We start from the raw sequence: 15,860 nt of genomic DNA, 5'->3' as shown, positions 1-15,860 counted from the left end.
GACATGTCCGTCATGGGCCTCCTGCAGTGCCACAATGATGCCACCCGAAGGTTGCAGGAACAGCAACTCATATTCCGCCTGGGAACCCTGCAGCCTAATGGTATCAATGTGGACTTCACCAGTTTCAAAATCTCCCCTTCCCCTACTGCATCCCTAAACCAGCCCAGTTCGTCCCCTCCCCCCACTGCACCACACAACCAGCCCAGCTCTTCCCCCCCACCCACTGCATCCCAAAACCAGTCCAACCTGTCTCTGCCTCCCTAGCCGGTTCTTCCTCTCACCCATCCCTTCCTCCCACCCCAAGCCGCACCCCCATCTACCTACTAACCTCATCCCACCTCCTTGACCTGTCCGTCTTCCCTGGACTGACCTATCCCCTCCCTACCTCCCCACCTATACTCTCTCTACCTATCTTCTTTTCTCTCCATCTTCGGTCCGCCTCCCCCTCTCTCCCTATTTATTCCAGTTCCCTCTCCCCATCCCCCTCTCTGAAGAAGGGTCGAGGCCCGAACGTCAGCTTTTGTGCTCCTGAGATGCTGCTTGGCCTGCTGTGTTCATCCAGCCTCACATTTTATTACCTTCCTGGTCTGCGTTGTTTTATGGTGAGGTTGGGATTGGAGCAAAGGGCTGCACGTTCTGTGGGGCAAGAGGTTGGAGTCGGTGAGAGGGGTGGAGAGGTTGTGGCGATCAATAAGTCGACAGCACTTGGAGATGAAGAGGTCGAGGGAGGGTACGAGACCTTGTGGTGGTGTCCAGGAGGAGGGGGTGCATTGGGGGCAGGAGAAGGGGTCAGTAGAGGGGGGGTTAGGCTCACCATTATAGTTGTAAGTGCGGAGGCAGAGGCGGCATAAAAACTCCTCAATGTCCAAACATGAGTTGTATCCGTTGATGTGTGGGTGGAGGGGGACAAAGGTGAGCCCTTTACAGAGGACTGACCGTTCACCCTCAGTAAATGGCAGGTCGGGGGCGAGGTGGGGGGGGGGGGGGGGGGGGGGGGGGGGGGAGAGGAGATGGTGAAGACTCGGCAGGGCTGGGTGCTGCCGTCTCTTCTGGAACTGCTGGCCGTGGTGGTGGTGGGCAGAGTGACATCGGCGTCCTCGATCTCAGCGTCAGCCTCGGAAACGGAGGTGGCAACATCAGTAGTGGTGTTAATGGTGTCAGTTGTACAGGAAGTGGCATATCAGTGACAGCGGATGTGATGTCATCTGTGAAAACCGTTGGTGCTCTGAAGGTGGCCACCTGGCCAATGGCAGCAGACACATGAAGGTCCTGGGTAGGGTGGCAGGCACCAGTAAGTTTAAAGTACTTTCAATTTTTAGTGTCCAATAAAGCAGAGTAGGATTGTGAATTCAGGTTGTGGATCTTACGAAGAATAATAGACAGGAGGAGTCCTTTGCAGGTCTGGGAGAGGGAGGCTCTGAGCTGGGGTAGGCTCAATTGTAGTATCTGGAGATGCCGGCGCATTGCAGCGAGTGTGCATGTCAGAAGTTGCAGGGAGAAACACTTCTGTAGGATATCAATGTTGTGAATGTAGTGGTCGTCGTGGTTGGGGCCAATTGGGAAGGCTTAAACGGAGACTGTAGTTAGTCCATTGGGGGTGATCCGGTTCTGTAGGCAGATACTCAGAATAGCAATGTGGCTGTAGGACCTGGTTTGCTTTAGGATGAGCCGAGCAGTTTCAAGGCCGAAAAGTTTACAACAGGGTTGCAGTGGGAGAGGGATACATTAAGGTTTTTCCGGAGAGAGGAGGGTAACTTCATTAAAGTGGGCATCCTTTGAAGAGGCTTCGCAGTGGGGTTAAAATTGTTAGAGATAGTAGGAACTGCCAATGCTGGGGAATCTGAGATAATTTGATGTACAGCTGGATGAACACAGCAGGTCAAGCAGCATCAGAGGAGCAGAAAAGCTGACGTTTCGGGTCGAGACCCTTCTTCAGAAATGGGGGCAGGTAAGGGGATTCTGAAAATAAATAGGGAGAGAGGGGGAGGCAGATAGAAGATGGATAAAGGAGAAGATAGGAGACAGGCAGATCAAAGAAGCGGGGTTGGAGCCAGTAAAGGTGAGAGTAGGTGGGGAGTTAGGGAGGGGATACGTTGGTCCAGGGAGGACAGACAGGTTAAGCAGGCAGGAGGAGGTTAGTGGGTAGAATCCCCCTCCCCGCCCCCATTTCTGAAGAAGGGTCTCGACCCGAAACGTTAGCTTTCCTGCTCCTCTGATTCTGCTTGGCCTGCTGTGTTCATCCAGCTCTACACCATGTTATCTCAGAAGGAAATGGAAGCTTTGGAGACAGGGTAGAGTACGTTCACCAAAACGTTGCCTGGTCTTGATGCTATGAGAAATGGTTGAAAAGACTAAGATTGTTTTCACTGGAAATACAACAGTTGAGACAAGACCTGATAGAAGTTTACAAAATTATGAGAAGCATAGATAGGTTGGATATTCAGAGACCGTTTTCCCAGGGTTGAAGTTTCAACTACAAGGGGGACAGGTTCAAAGTGAGATGGTAAAGTTTAAGGGAGATGTGTGAGACACGTTTTACATGCAGACAGTGGTAGGAGCCTGGAACACACTTGCCAGAAGAGCTGGTGGAAACAGGCACATTGGTGACATTTAAGAGGCAACTGGAGTGTTACCCGAATAGGGAATGAATAGAGGGGTACGGACCAAATAAAAGAGCAGGAAGTTGGCTTTTTACTTTAGTCAGGGCATGATGATCGGCACAAGCTTGGAGGGAAAAGAGCCTAGTCCTGTGCTGTACTTGTCTTTTTTTTCCTTACGAAAAACTACAGCAGCCTTTCATCCAGGCTTCTCAAATGAACATCTTAAGAATATTTTCTAGCAGTTCTTTTCCAAATGACTAAGGACAGGACACAGGAAGTCAAAGGAGCACAGAAGACTATTGCAACCTGTTAGGTTGGCCTATGAATCTGAATAACAGAATACGGCTTATATCCTTCATTTAATTATCTACTCAAAAACCTGTCCAATTCTGCATGAAAATGACTGATCTTACGTGTTTCAATTGGCTCCCCAAGACCATTCTAAAAATTCACCAATTGTCTCCTCTTAGGCAGTCCCTTCTTCCAACCTCTTTATAAAAGAGGCTGTTTATTATCCCACCTCTCCATTCCCTTGGTGTAACACATAGGACATGAACTAGCATTTATAATGGCAACTTCATGAACAAATGAACCACAGCAAATTAAATGGTGCATCTGTCCTTCTGATTCAATCAGCATTCTGTATAATTCACTTTTTCCATTTTTCCCCTCTTATATGAATATAAATAATAACATAGCCCACAACAGAGCAGTACAGCAAAGTACAGGCCCTTCAGCCCACAACATTGTGCTGACCTATTATCCTAAGATCAACCTATCCTGCATACCCTACATTTTACTGATTCCCCATGTGCCTGTCCAACAGTCATGTAAAAGTCTCTAAAATATCTGACTCCACTAACGCTGCCTGCAGCACATTCCACACGCCCACCACTCTGTATATATAGCCTACCTCTGACATCTTCCCCCATACCTTCCCACAATCAACTTAAAATTATGCCCCCCTTGTAACAGTCATTTCCACCCTGGGGAAAAAGCCTCCGGGGATCCACTCTATTATGCCTCTCATCATCTTGTACACCTCTATCAAGTCACTTCTCATCTTCTTCGCTCCAAATGAAAAAAGCCCTATTCCCCCTCTACCTTGCCTCATAAGACCTGCAGCACCCTGGTACCTCTCCTCTGCACTCTCTCTAAAGCTTCCACATCCTTCCTATAATGAGGTGACTGAACACAAATATTCCAAATGTGGTCTGACCAGAGTTTTACAGGGCAGCAGGACAACCTCATGGCTCTTAAACAATTCCTCTGCCAATGAAAGCCAATGTACCATATGCCTTCTTTACAACCCTATCAACCTGGGCAGCAACTTTGAGGGACATTAGGATGTGAACCCCAAGACCCCTCTGTACCTCCACGCTGCTAAGGTTCCTGCCATTAACCCTGTATTCTGCATCCAAATTCGACCTTCCAAAATGAATCACTTCACTCTTTTCTGGGTTGAATTCCATCTGCCACTTCTTCGCCAGCTCTACATCCTGTCAATGTCCTGCTGCAACCTACAACGGCCCTCCACACTGTCCATAACTCCACCAACCTTCATACCATTGGCAAACTTACTAACCCACCCTTTCACTTCCTCATCCAAATCATTTATGAAAATCACAAAGAGCAGAGATCCCAGAACAGATCCCTGCAGAACACCATTGGTCACTGAGCTCCAGGCTAAATACTTTCCATTTCCTACCACACACTTCTATTGGACGGCCCGTTTTGCATCCAGACAGCCAAATTTCCCTGAATCCCATGCCTCTTTCTTTCTCAATGAGCCTACCATGTGGAATGTATTTTGGCAGTAAATATTCAGCCATGAACTTACATCTAGAGTTTCAAATGGTGTACATTCTTTCAGAATGGAGGCCAATAAAAGCTCTTTTTTAAAACAAAACCACAAAGCCATTTACACAGTTTAGTAAATTACTAGTTGAGTATTCTGAAAATCAGGCATCAATTCAGCATGGATCACATTGGCACTACAATGTACAACAAATACCTTCCTATCCAGAATCCAAGAATTCCTGTTATCAATGAAAGGCATAAGATCTTGACAAAATCAAAACAGATCAAAAATGGGACCGAAAAAAAAAGCTTTTTTTAATGAATAAGCTAATTACTCACTTTTGCTGCCACATTTGCGAAGAGGGACATTGTTTGTGGTTCTTGTCATTAACATCCTCCAAACTATCAGTACCATCTTGCTTTGCTTGAGATGGGCTCTTCCTTAGCACTATAAAATCTGGAGTTGGGTTGAATCTTTTCAAATCACCCTGCCCCAATGAGCTGCGTTCACCACAATAGCACAAGGCACAGAGCTGTTCATTGCTGCAAAAGGAGCAACACATTATTATAGCTACATTGTGTAAAACAAGCAATCCCCACCCCATCCTACATTTTAAAAATACATCAAATTCACAAGAATATCCTGATTACTAAGACAGCAACGTATTAGAATGCATATATGGAAATATCTTCTTCAGCCAGACAGTGGTGAATCTATGGAATTGGCTGCCACAGAAGGCTGTGGAGGCCAGGTCATTGAGTACATTGAAGACCGCGATAGATAGGTTCTTGAATATCAAGGGTTATGGGCAGAAAACAAGAGAATGATTTTGAGGAACTTATCAGCCATGATTGAATGGCACAGCCAACTTGCGGGCTGAACAGCCTAATTTCTGCCTTTATGTCTTATCGTGTTATATTTATTGAAATCAAATAATCACCCAGCGTTCAATGTGCAAAAGTCTAAAATAGTTCAATTTCCAGTTACATGAAAATAACACCCATGCAAGCAATTATACTGATTGAATACTTAGGGAAGCTGGATCTCAGACAAAAGATTTATATTCCCTTCTGGTCAAATCAGTAAAACTTTAAACCCAGTGATGTTCTTTTCTTGTGTGCCTTTACATCAACCAAAATTAGACCATTTCACGAACACAACTACAACTGGTCTCAGCAACCCTGGATTTGTGCAAAGCGAAGGCTCCTGTCACTGCTTATTGTACAGCAACCTGACCGACGGATTTGTGGGTATTAGATCGAAACTGATTCAACTGCACAGGCATATAGTGAACTAGGGTGCCAATATCGACAGTTATGACCACCAGCTGAGTCATTTCCCTACTTCATAGGATAAGAGGTAGATTATCATATACCTTACAATAACATATTCAGAGAAGGCAAAAGGGGAGAAACATTCAATTAACTTGACACACACAAATTTAATTAAGTTCTTCGGCGATTAAGCAAACGTAGACATGGATAGTAAGAACACAATAACTAGAAGGAGAAGACGATGAGGCAGCCCCTTGAGCCTTTTCCACCATTTAATTTGACCATGGTTGATCTTAGCTTCAAGTCCAGTTTCCTTTCCACTTTCTATTTCCACCTGTTACTAATTAAAGATCTACTTATCTTCTCCTTAAATTTACTCCATGTACCAGCATCACCCACAGTCTGGGGTGGGAAATTCCACAAGTAAATGACCCTGTGTTTTAGAAATATTTTGTCATCTCCAGTTGAAATCTGCTACCCCCATTCTAAAGTTATGACCTCACATTCTGGATTGCACAATAAAAAGAGGAAAACATACTTTCTACATCGACTTTGTTAATCTCCTTTAGTATCTTACATACCTCAATTAGATCGCCTCTATTCTTCTAAACTCTCGAGAATATAGGTTTAAACAGCTCAATCTCTCTCAAGACAAAGCCCTTATCTCTAGAATCAATTCCATGAATCTCCTTAGAACTGCTTCCCTTCCAACTATACCCTCCTTCAGTAAGGAGACCAATTCTGTATGCAATTCTTCAGGTGCACTTTCACTAATGTTGGGTACAGCCAGGGCAATACTTCCCCCTTTTCATACGGCATTTATTGCTAAAGTAATAAAGTAACTCCATTTGTCTCCCTTAGCAACTGCTATATCTGCATACTAGTTTTCTACAACTTGTACATGAGGACACCCAGATCCCTCTGTATTGAAGCATCCTTAAGTTTCCTGCCACTTAGATAAGTAGCCTTCCTATTTCTCTGACAAAAATGGACAACGATGTACTTATCCATGTCAAACATCATTTGTCAAATTTTGGCTCATTAAACTAACCTATTTTTATCTGTTTGTAAATTTATATATTTACTGTAAACTTACTTTCCAAACTATTTTAATATTATTATCTGCAAATTCAGCTTTATCCTCCTGATCCAAGACTAGAAATAGCTGGGGCCTCAAGGACCAAACCCTGGGCCACATGATTAGTTACGTTTGAGCAGCCAGAAAAAGACCCGTCAAACATGATAGACCCCTTATAAAACCATGTCGACTCTGATGGATGGTGTTTTGACTTTTCAAATGTCCCGTTATTATTTCCTTAACGACAGGTTATGATGATTTCTGAATGACAGATATTAAACTAAAACTAAATGATCAATCAACAAATAGCACATCAAACAGCTCCCTTATATTACATTGTTGTTCTATAGTTAATAATGGCCAAAAATTGATTGGGCCAGACTTCAACATTAAAGAGTTGGATAATTGCTCACTCTAAGAACTGTCATAAGAAAGCAAGAAGCTAACCACGCAACATTAAAAGAATTAATTAACAACTGCCCATTTTCAGCATCATCCTTCATAAACTTGATTTGTTAAGAATTTAATAGGAAAAACGTGCAGGAAGGGAAGTATTTTGACTCAAAATAATTTACCACTTGAGATACAAATAAAACAAACTGTTTGAAAGAGGTCTTCCTAAAAAGGAGGAAACAGTCCCATCTGAACCTATTAAAAAACAGGTCTTTTTTGTTATCTGTTCCATGTCCTCCCTATGGACATGACCTGGTGGGGTAAGACAGCAAAACAGACATCCAACATTTACAAGCTAATAATTCAGTAAAATTATTCCAGATAATTCAAATTTAACATTGAAGTGAGTCTTCTGTTGTTCAGGCAAATCTCTAAACAGACTATTTCTTGATAAACAAAAATAAAAATGTAAATTCACATATGCAGGGGACATTTTATTTTAAAAAGGTAGGACTGTTTAGATAATTTTTTAAATTACTTATCCAGAGGAGCTGTTAACAAATTACTGCAGCACACAGCCTACTGTCTGTTTGAAATGCTTTGGGGAACTGTACATAAAGCCTATTATAGAAAAAGGTACTTTGCAAATACAAGGGAATAATTAACACACAGCATTTTATCAGTAATAGTGCTACATTGTGTGTTACAATAAGAGACTAACATTTAATTATGGATACAATCCACATGAATTTATGCAGTCAACTACTTTCCTCACCTTTTCCAATGGTTTTCTTTTACCCATCTGATTTTTCTTGTACATAAAACCTGTTCAACGCACGAGTGATATATCCCTAGTAACTGAACTGATTGGAACTTGTCACTAAACCACTGCTATCTTTACCAATAACTAAATAATATAACATGCAATTTGTTTCCAAAATTGTTTTAAAAAGTGTGTAATATTGGGATTTTAACTTAAAACCTCTGGTTCACTCATCAATAATCTAACATTACGCTACCTGAGAGAACAGCAAACTCGATCTTATCCTCACCAATTTGCTTGTCGTGATTGATCATTTGTCATGACTGCATTAGCTAAGCGTTCACCCATTCTTGGGCAGACAAAGTCCCATCTTAACATTGAGGATACCCTCCATTGTGTTGTGTGGCACTACCACTATACTAAACAGGATAAGACTTTGAACAGACCTTGCAATTGAAGCCTGGGCATTGTGCAGTGCTGTGGGCTATCAGCAACAGCTGAACTGCCTCTGCAACCTGAAGACTCAGGGGTACCAATCCTCATTCAAAAGAGTACAGGGCAGCATTAAGCATACCTAAAAACAAGGTGGAACCTGGTGAAACCGCGACAGAGAGCTACTTCTATAAATACGGCATTAGCAGCAAGAGACAGTGCTCCCACAAACAAGAGATCAGATCTAAGCTCTGTAACATGTCACATCCAGTCATGAATGGTGGAGGGCAATTAAACTCCTCACTGGAGGTGTCAGTTCCAAAAAATCCCAATCCTCAATGATGGGAAAGTACAGCACATCATGAAAATATCAAGGCTGCTGCCTGTGCAACAATCTTCAGCTATAAGTGTTAAGTGGACGATCCATTCTGGCTCATCTAGAGGTGTCCACATCTCACATGCCAGTCTTCAACCAAATGCTATGTGATATCATGAAATGGCTGAAGGCACTGGATAGGACAAAGGCTATAAACATTAACAACATTCAGGCAATATAGGGCATGTCAAGAATGTGCCATATTCCTAGCACCAGGTGTTCCAGTATTTCAGGACAAATCCCACCCAGCCAAGCACTGCCTTGTCAATCTACTCAAGTTCATCAGCTGACTGCTTTCAAGCTATAGTTGCTAAGTGACAACCCACTCAGTGATGCCAGTCTGGGTTCCACTAGGGCTACTCAGCTCCTGTCCTCATTGTAGCTGAGGTCCATAAAATGTGGACAAAACAGCTGGACTCCACAGCTGAGGTGAGACTGTCTGCACTCAACATCAAGGTCACACTGGCATCAAGGAATCCTAGCAAAACTGACAGTAGAATCAGAGGGAAAATTTCTCTGTAATTGGAGTTATATGTAGCACAATGAAGATGCTGTCATTGTTAGGAAGTAGTTGTCTCTGCTCTAGTGCGTCATTGCAGAAGTTTCTCAGATAGAGCCCTAGGCCCAAACATCTTCAACTGCTTCAATGAGCTTCCCTTCCTCATAAAGTCAGAAGCGGAGCTGTTCGCGCAAGACTGCATGACATTGCACCAGCTGCAACTCCTTAACACTGACGCTGAGTGTGCCCAAAAGCAAAAAACCTCAGAAGGCAGTCAGGTTTGACTGGACAATGATACAAAACATTGCATAACACAGGAACAGACATTTGGACCACCATGTCTGCGCTGACCATGATGCCATTTTAAATTAATACCACCCATTTGCACATAGTCCATATCCTTCTGTTCCAGGGCCGTGTTTAAGTGCCTTAAAAGTTGCTATCATATCTGCTTTTACCACCTCCCCTGGCAGCATATTCCATGCACCTACCACCCTCTACATTAAAAAAAAACTTGACCTTCATATACCCTTTAAACTTATCCTCTCACCTTAAACCTATGCCAGCTAGTTTTGACATTTCCATCCTATCCATGCCTCTCTATTTTATACATTCTTATCAGGTCACTCCTCAGCCTCCAACACTTCAGCAAAAACAATCCAAGTTTGCCCAACCTCTCCTTATAGCTAATACTCTCCAATCCAGGCAACATCTTGAGTAAGGTACTAGGCTGATGCTGGAGAATCTGAGATAATAAGGCGTAGAGCTGGATGAACCCAGCAGGCCAAGCAGCATCAGAGGAGCAGGAAAGCTGACGTTTCAGGTCTGGACCCTTCTTCAGAAAAAGATGGGTCCAAACCCAAAACATAGCTTTCCTGCGCCTCTGATGCTGCTTGGCCGGCTGTGTTCATCCAGCTCTACACCGTGTTATCTCAACATCTTTTCAACCCTCTCCAAAGCCTCCAAAACCTTCTTGTAGTGATGCAAATCAGAACTGCATACAATACTCCAACTATACAGGGATTCTATATACAGGTATAACATAACTTGCCAACATTTATGCTTAATGCTTTCATCAATGAAGGCAAGCATGCCAAAATGCCTTCTTTACTATCTCGTCCATTTGTGCTGTCACTTTCAGGGACCTATGGACTTGCAGCCAAGATCTCTCTTATATATAAATATTCCTAAAGAGACCTGATATTCACTGGCTACTTTTCTCTTGCATTTGTCCCCACCCCCAACCCCACACAAAATGCATTCCCTCACATTTGTCTACATAAAACTCCATTTGACATTCTTACAGCCAACTTTCCAACTGACCTACATCCTGCTGTATCTCTGACAACCTACCTCACTGTCCATATCTCCACCAATTTTCAAGACATGTATAAAACCTTGTAATAAGACCACCTGTGTTTTCATCCAAATCATTTATACATAGTACAAACAACTGAGGCCTCAGCATCGATCCTTATGGAACACAAACATCCAGTCAGAAAAACAGCAGTCCACAATTACCCTGTCTTCTATTGATCAAGCCAATTTTGTATCCAACTTGCCAACTCTGTGGATCCCACGTGAATTAATCTTCCGGACAAGCCTACTGTGGGATCTTGTCAAATGCTCTGGTGAAGTCAATTTAGACTACATCCACTGCCCTACTCTCATTCAACATTCCCTCAAAAGACTCAATATTGAGAGACAAGACCTCCCCTGCAGGAAGCCATGCTGACTCTCCACAATAAAATTTATTCTTTTCCAAATACAAGTAAATTCTGTACCTAACAAACTCTAAGGATTCAATGCCCTATAACTTCCTCGATTATCTGTGTTGTCCTTCTTAAACAAAGGATCAATGTTGGCTATTCTCCAGTCATCTGGGGCCTCACTTGTGGCTACAGAAAAAGAGAAAAGCAAAATCTCTGTAAAGACCCCAGCGATCTCCTCCCTTGCCTTCATCAGGATCCAGGAATAGAACCCATCACGCCATGGGTACCTGCCAACTTCAAATGTTTTCAAGACACCCAATACCACCACTGCTTTGTTAATATCTACATGCCCCAGAATATGCCCTTCTAAATAGGGAGAAAATTCATAAGTCTCAAGTGCAAAAAGACTCGGGAGTTCAAGTCCAGGATTCTCTCAAGGTAAACTTGCAGGTTGAGTCAGTAGTCAGGAAAGCAAATGCAATGTTGGCATTTATTTTGAGTGGACTGGAATATAAAAGCTGGGGTGTACTAGTAATGCTTTATAAAGGCTCTAGTTAGGCCACACTGAGTATTGCATGCAGTTCAGGGCACCATATATCAGGTTGGATATACTGGCCCTGGAGGTGGTTCAGAGGAGGTTGACAAGAATGGTCCCAGGAATGGAAAGCTTAACATATGAGGAATGTTTGAGGACTCTGGGACTATACTCATTGGAGTTCAGGAGGGTTGGGCGTGGGGAGGGGGATCTAATTGAAATTTTACAGAATACTGAATGGCCTGTGGATGTTGGGGAGATGCTTCCATTGGTAGAAGAGACTAGGACCCAAGGGCACAGCCTTAGAGTAGAGTAAAAGGAAGACTTTATCAGAGTTAAGCAGAAACATCTTCAGCCAGACAGTAGTGAATCTATGGAATTCACTGCCACAGAAGGCTGTGGAGGCCAGGTCACTGAGTACATCTAAGACTGAGTTAGACAGGTTCTTGATTGGCAAGGGTTATGAGGAAAAAGCAGGAAAATAGGGTTGAGGAACTTATCAGCCGTGATTGAAAGGCAGAACAGATTCAATAGGCCGAATGGCTTAATTTCTGCTCCTATGTCCTATAGCCTTAATATCAACATAACCTTCATTAATCTGACCATCGTCTATGTCCTTCTCCTTGGTGAATACCAATGCAAAGTAAACATTAAGGACCTCAGCCCACTTGCTCTGGCTCCACACCTAAACAGACTGTTTTTTGAAGGAGTCCGTTCTTTCCCTAGCTACCCTCTTGCTCCTAAAGAGTGCAAAATGGTTTAGGATTCCCCTTAATTCTACATCCAAAGCATATTTCACGGTCTATTCAGCCTTCTTAATTCCTTGTCAATTTCTTTCCTGCTTCCTTCATATTCTTCAAGGGTCTTGCCTGATTTCAGTTTACTAAATTTTACATATGCTTCCTCATCCTTTTCAATGAAGCTTTCAATATCTATTGTCATCCCTATTGAGCAACAACGGATCCATTAACTTAACAAGTTAACTAATAGTAAGAAGCTAATGGACTGAAAAATATGTTGCTTGTTCATCAAAATGTTGTTGGAGACAGCAATTTAGCAAAGGTAAACCTCATCAACTTGCGTTTATATCCCATCTTTAAAACAAGTATGTTTGTGACGCACTTTGGAATAATGACAAAATTAGACATCAAGACAAAATACGTGATATTCAGACAGGTGACTACAATATTGTCAGGCTAATAAACTTCAAGGGATATCTTAAAAGGAGATGCAGAAACAATGAAAATGTTAAGGGAGAAAACTGCAGTGCCTAGGATTTAGATAGCTGAATGTACGAGGCCAGAGCTCAAACGGGCAGAAGAGGATACTGTACTGGGAGGATTGTAGGCCAGTAGATATTTAGAAATAGGGATGGGAGAGGCTAGGAGAGATTGGAATACATGAAATGAGAAAGATAAAATTGTACTCATATTCACCAATGTCTCAATGCAGGTGAGACTACACCAGACAGTAAATTAAGGTGTTATGTTCTGGTACTACAGAATAAAAATCCTGAATAGTCATCTGGTTAGTGTTCTTAAATGGAAGTGCAATTGGCAATCAATTCACCAGTATTCAAACAACTGAAATTCATTTATAAGTTTAACCTGGCAATACAAATTGGCAACAGTATATTGCAGAAAATAGTAACTCAGATTTGAGCAAGTTATTCTGTTTATGTCTTAATGCGAGCATAGCATCACAGTTTATTTCCTGATGTTCTACTGTGCATTATAATTCAGCTGCGACACCTCGTACAATTCAAATTTTCTGAAGATCAAATAACATTTACACATTCTGCAAACGAAACGAAATGCTTCCCAACCCAATCAACCCACGCTGAAGAATTTTGTTCATCCTGTTGCACAATTGTTCCTTCCCGTACACCTGTGTGGGTACTTTATGAAATAACTGGAAGAAGCTATTGTTTTTTTGAAACACTTGCACATGTATAGTGCAGTCTGAAGAAGTCTAGTCGCAGTTTCAAACTTTTCGAAACTCCATTGGGCATCATGCAACACTTTACGCAGATTACAGCTGCATCTAAGCAAAAGCAAGTTGGCTATGCTATAAGTTTGGAGTTGAGTAGGGAAGCAATCAATGATAGGAAGAAAATAATAGCCACTACCACTTTCACTTCCCACCTTATAAAACAAATGAAACATCACCATGGAATGTATCACTGGAATTTGTGACAAAAGTGAAGTGCAAACAAGTTATATATTCAAGTAAATAACTCGTCATAGGATGGCTAGAAAAACCTGACTAATCTTACAGACATACACACTTTGAAAAGCTATAATGGATTAACCAAAAAAAAAAGCCATCAACATTAATTGCACAAGCTGAAAACCACCAGCATCTCCCATTCAAATCAAGCAAGCAGCATTTCAGGGCCTGCAAGTGAGTGATTCTGGTTAGTCTGACAAGGGCTAGAGGACAAATTAGAAGCATCTTGCTGCATTCTCTATTTGAATTATAAACACATGACTCAGCATTACTTGTTCTGACCTGGTTTTTGTATCTAGTTTGACTGAGGTTGTAGAGCTGGCAGAGTCTTCAGATATCGAACGCTGCAGGAGAGACGGTCGTTCATTGGTCTCCATTTCTGTAAGGATATCCTCCTCCAGTGAGTCATCTTTAATGTCTGTTAAGAAAAGTAAACCAAACAGTTCCAATGGTATCAAATGACCACCCAAGCTATCCAGTATATTTCCACTGACAAAATACAATCCATAATTCGTGTTACCTAGAAGGCAATATTAGATAGTAGCTTAAAAGTACTAGGCTTTGTTAAAATGTAGCACAACATAGATTAATGACCCCATGTACTAATGGAGAAAGTGCCTTCCACTCTACCCACAAGCCTCGCGATCTTATATGCATTAGTCAGGACTCTCACAACCATCGCTCAAATTAAAGAGGTAGACAAGTTACAAAAGGATAAGTACACAACTCTGGAATTAGGAGTTTGGGAATCAATGCCTGTCATTGAAGCATTTTTTTAAAACAAGTAGAAAGCAGAATAGTAACCATTTCAACCAACAAGCAACAATTGTGGTACTTGCAGAGGACAATGTCTTGATAAGATTATAAACAACTGCATTTTTGAGAGATAGCTGGATCTGACAATGCTACAGAATCTGGAGATAAGGTGTAGACTCGATGAACACAGTAGGCCAAGCAGCAGAGGAGCAGAAAAGCTGACATTTCAGGCCCCGTCCCTTCTTCAGAAATGGGGGACAGGAAGGGGGTTCTTAAATAAAAGAGGAGATGGGGGAGGTGGATAGAGAATGGATAAAAGAATAGGTGGAGAGGAGACAGACAGGTCAAAGAGGTGGGGTTGGAGGCAGTAAAGCTGAGTGTGTGGATGGGGAGTTAAGGAGGGGATACGTCAGCCCCGGGAGGATGGACAGATCAAGGAGGTGGGATAAGTCTAGTAGGTAGGAGATTGGGGTGCGGCTTGAGGTGGGAGGAAGGACAGGTGAGGTAGGCGGGGACGAGCTGGGCTGGTTTTGGGATACAGTCAGGGAAGGGGAGATTTTGAAGCTTGGTGAAGTCCACATTGATATCATTGGGCTGCAGGGCTCCCATTAGATCTTTGTTTGAGAGAGACCACTTAATCTGGCACCCGAGAAGTTGACTCAAATCCACAGATCTTGGCGCAAGTCACAAACCTGAGCATCATTCTTATCTAGCTTTCTTATTTGCCAGTATCTTCCATGCAGTCTCTCAATAGAACGCATAACTGGTAGGTGTCAATATGAGGGAGAAAATTTAGATAAATCTTTCCAAACATATTGCCATTGCTAAATTTATTTGGCATAAGATTTCAACAATCACACTAAAGATCCAGGACAGCTGTTTTTAAAAATCAATCATAACCACCTACCTTCATGCCACATCTTTCATTCTTTTCTCATCCAAAATATATCCAATTACACTTTCTATACAGATAGACTGAACTTTTGCAGTAACTTATTCCATACACCTTTCACTGTTACAAAAACTATTTTATCTTGTTTTCATTTCTGTAAAAAAAAATCACCTACTATTTGCACCTCATGTAGTAACAAACAAGATACAGGGATAAATTGTTCTTTGCATAGTATTTCCCATTAGGAATGGGCAATACACGTGTGAATAGCAGGCAAGGCCAACATCTTATCAATTGTGTTTTTTTATTTGAATCCACAGCTACATTTAAGAATTTCCTTACAACTCTTAATGAGATTCATTCCTGTGACTCAAACTCACATTTAAAAAGGAATTGTTAAATGAGCTCCCTTTCCTCAATGGCCTAAATTGAGAAATTGACCAGAGGATTCTCTACGACCAATCTACCATATACGTACACGTTGGTATGCTCGTTGGGATCCATACAATTCAATTCATTA

At 42.2% G+C, this 15,860-nt stretch overlaps 1 protein-coding gene across 14 annotated transcripts in view; it reads right to left on the bottom strand.

The window, feature by feature from the left end:
* Positions 1-15,860, bottom strand: part of kmt2ca (lysine (K)-specific methyltransferase 2Ca) — a 489,348-nt gene that overhangs the window by 300,970 nt on the left and 172,518 nt on the right. For all 14 annotated transcript variants that reach the window (XM_059639788.1, XM_059639789.1, XM_048520987.2 and 11 more), the window contains 2 exons: positions 13,975-14,110; positions 4,740-4,943 (listed from right to left, as the gene is read on the bottom strand). In XM_059639788.1, the coding sequence (XP_059495771.1) occupies positions 4,740-4,943; positions 13,975-14,110 (340 nt within the window). The remainder of the gene's footprint in view (positions 1-4,739; positions 4,944-13,974; positions 14,111-15,860) is intronic.

This window comes from Stegostoma tigrinum, chromosome 2 (genome assembly GCF_030684315.1).
Source record: "Stegostoma tigrinum isolate sSteTig4 chromosome 2, sSteTig4.hap1, whole genome shotgun sequence".
Taxonomy (NCBI): Eukaryota; Metazoa; Chordata; class Chondrichthyes; order Orectolobiformes; family Stegostomatidae; genus Stegostoma; species Stegostoma tigrinum.
The sequence above is the reverse complement of the archived record's forward strand: the minus strand, read 5'-3'. Positions and strand labels throughout refer to the sequence as shown.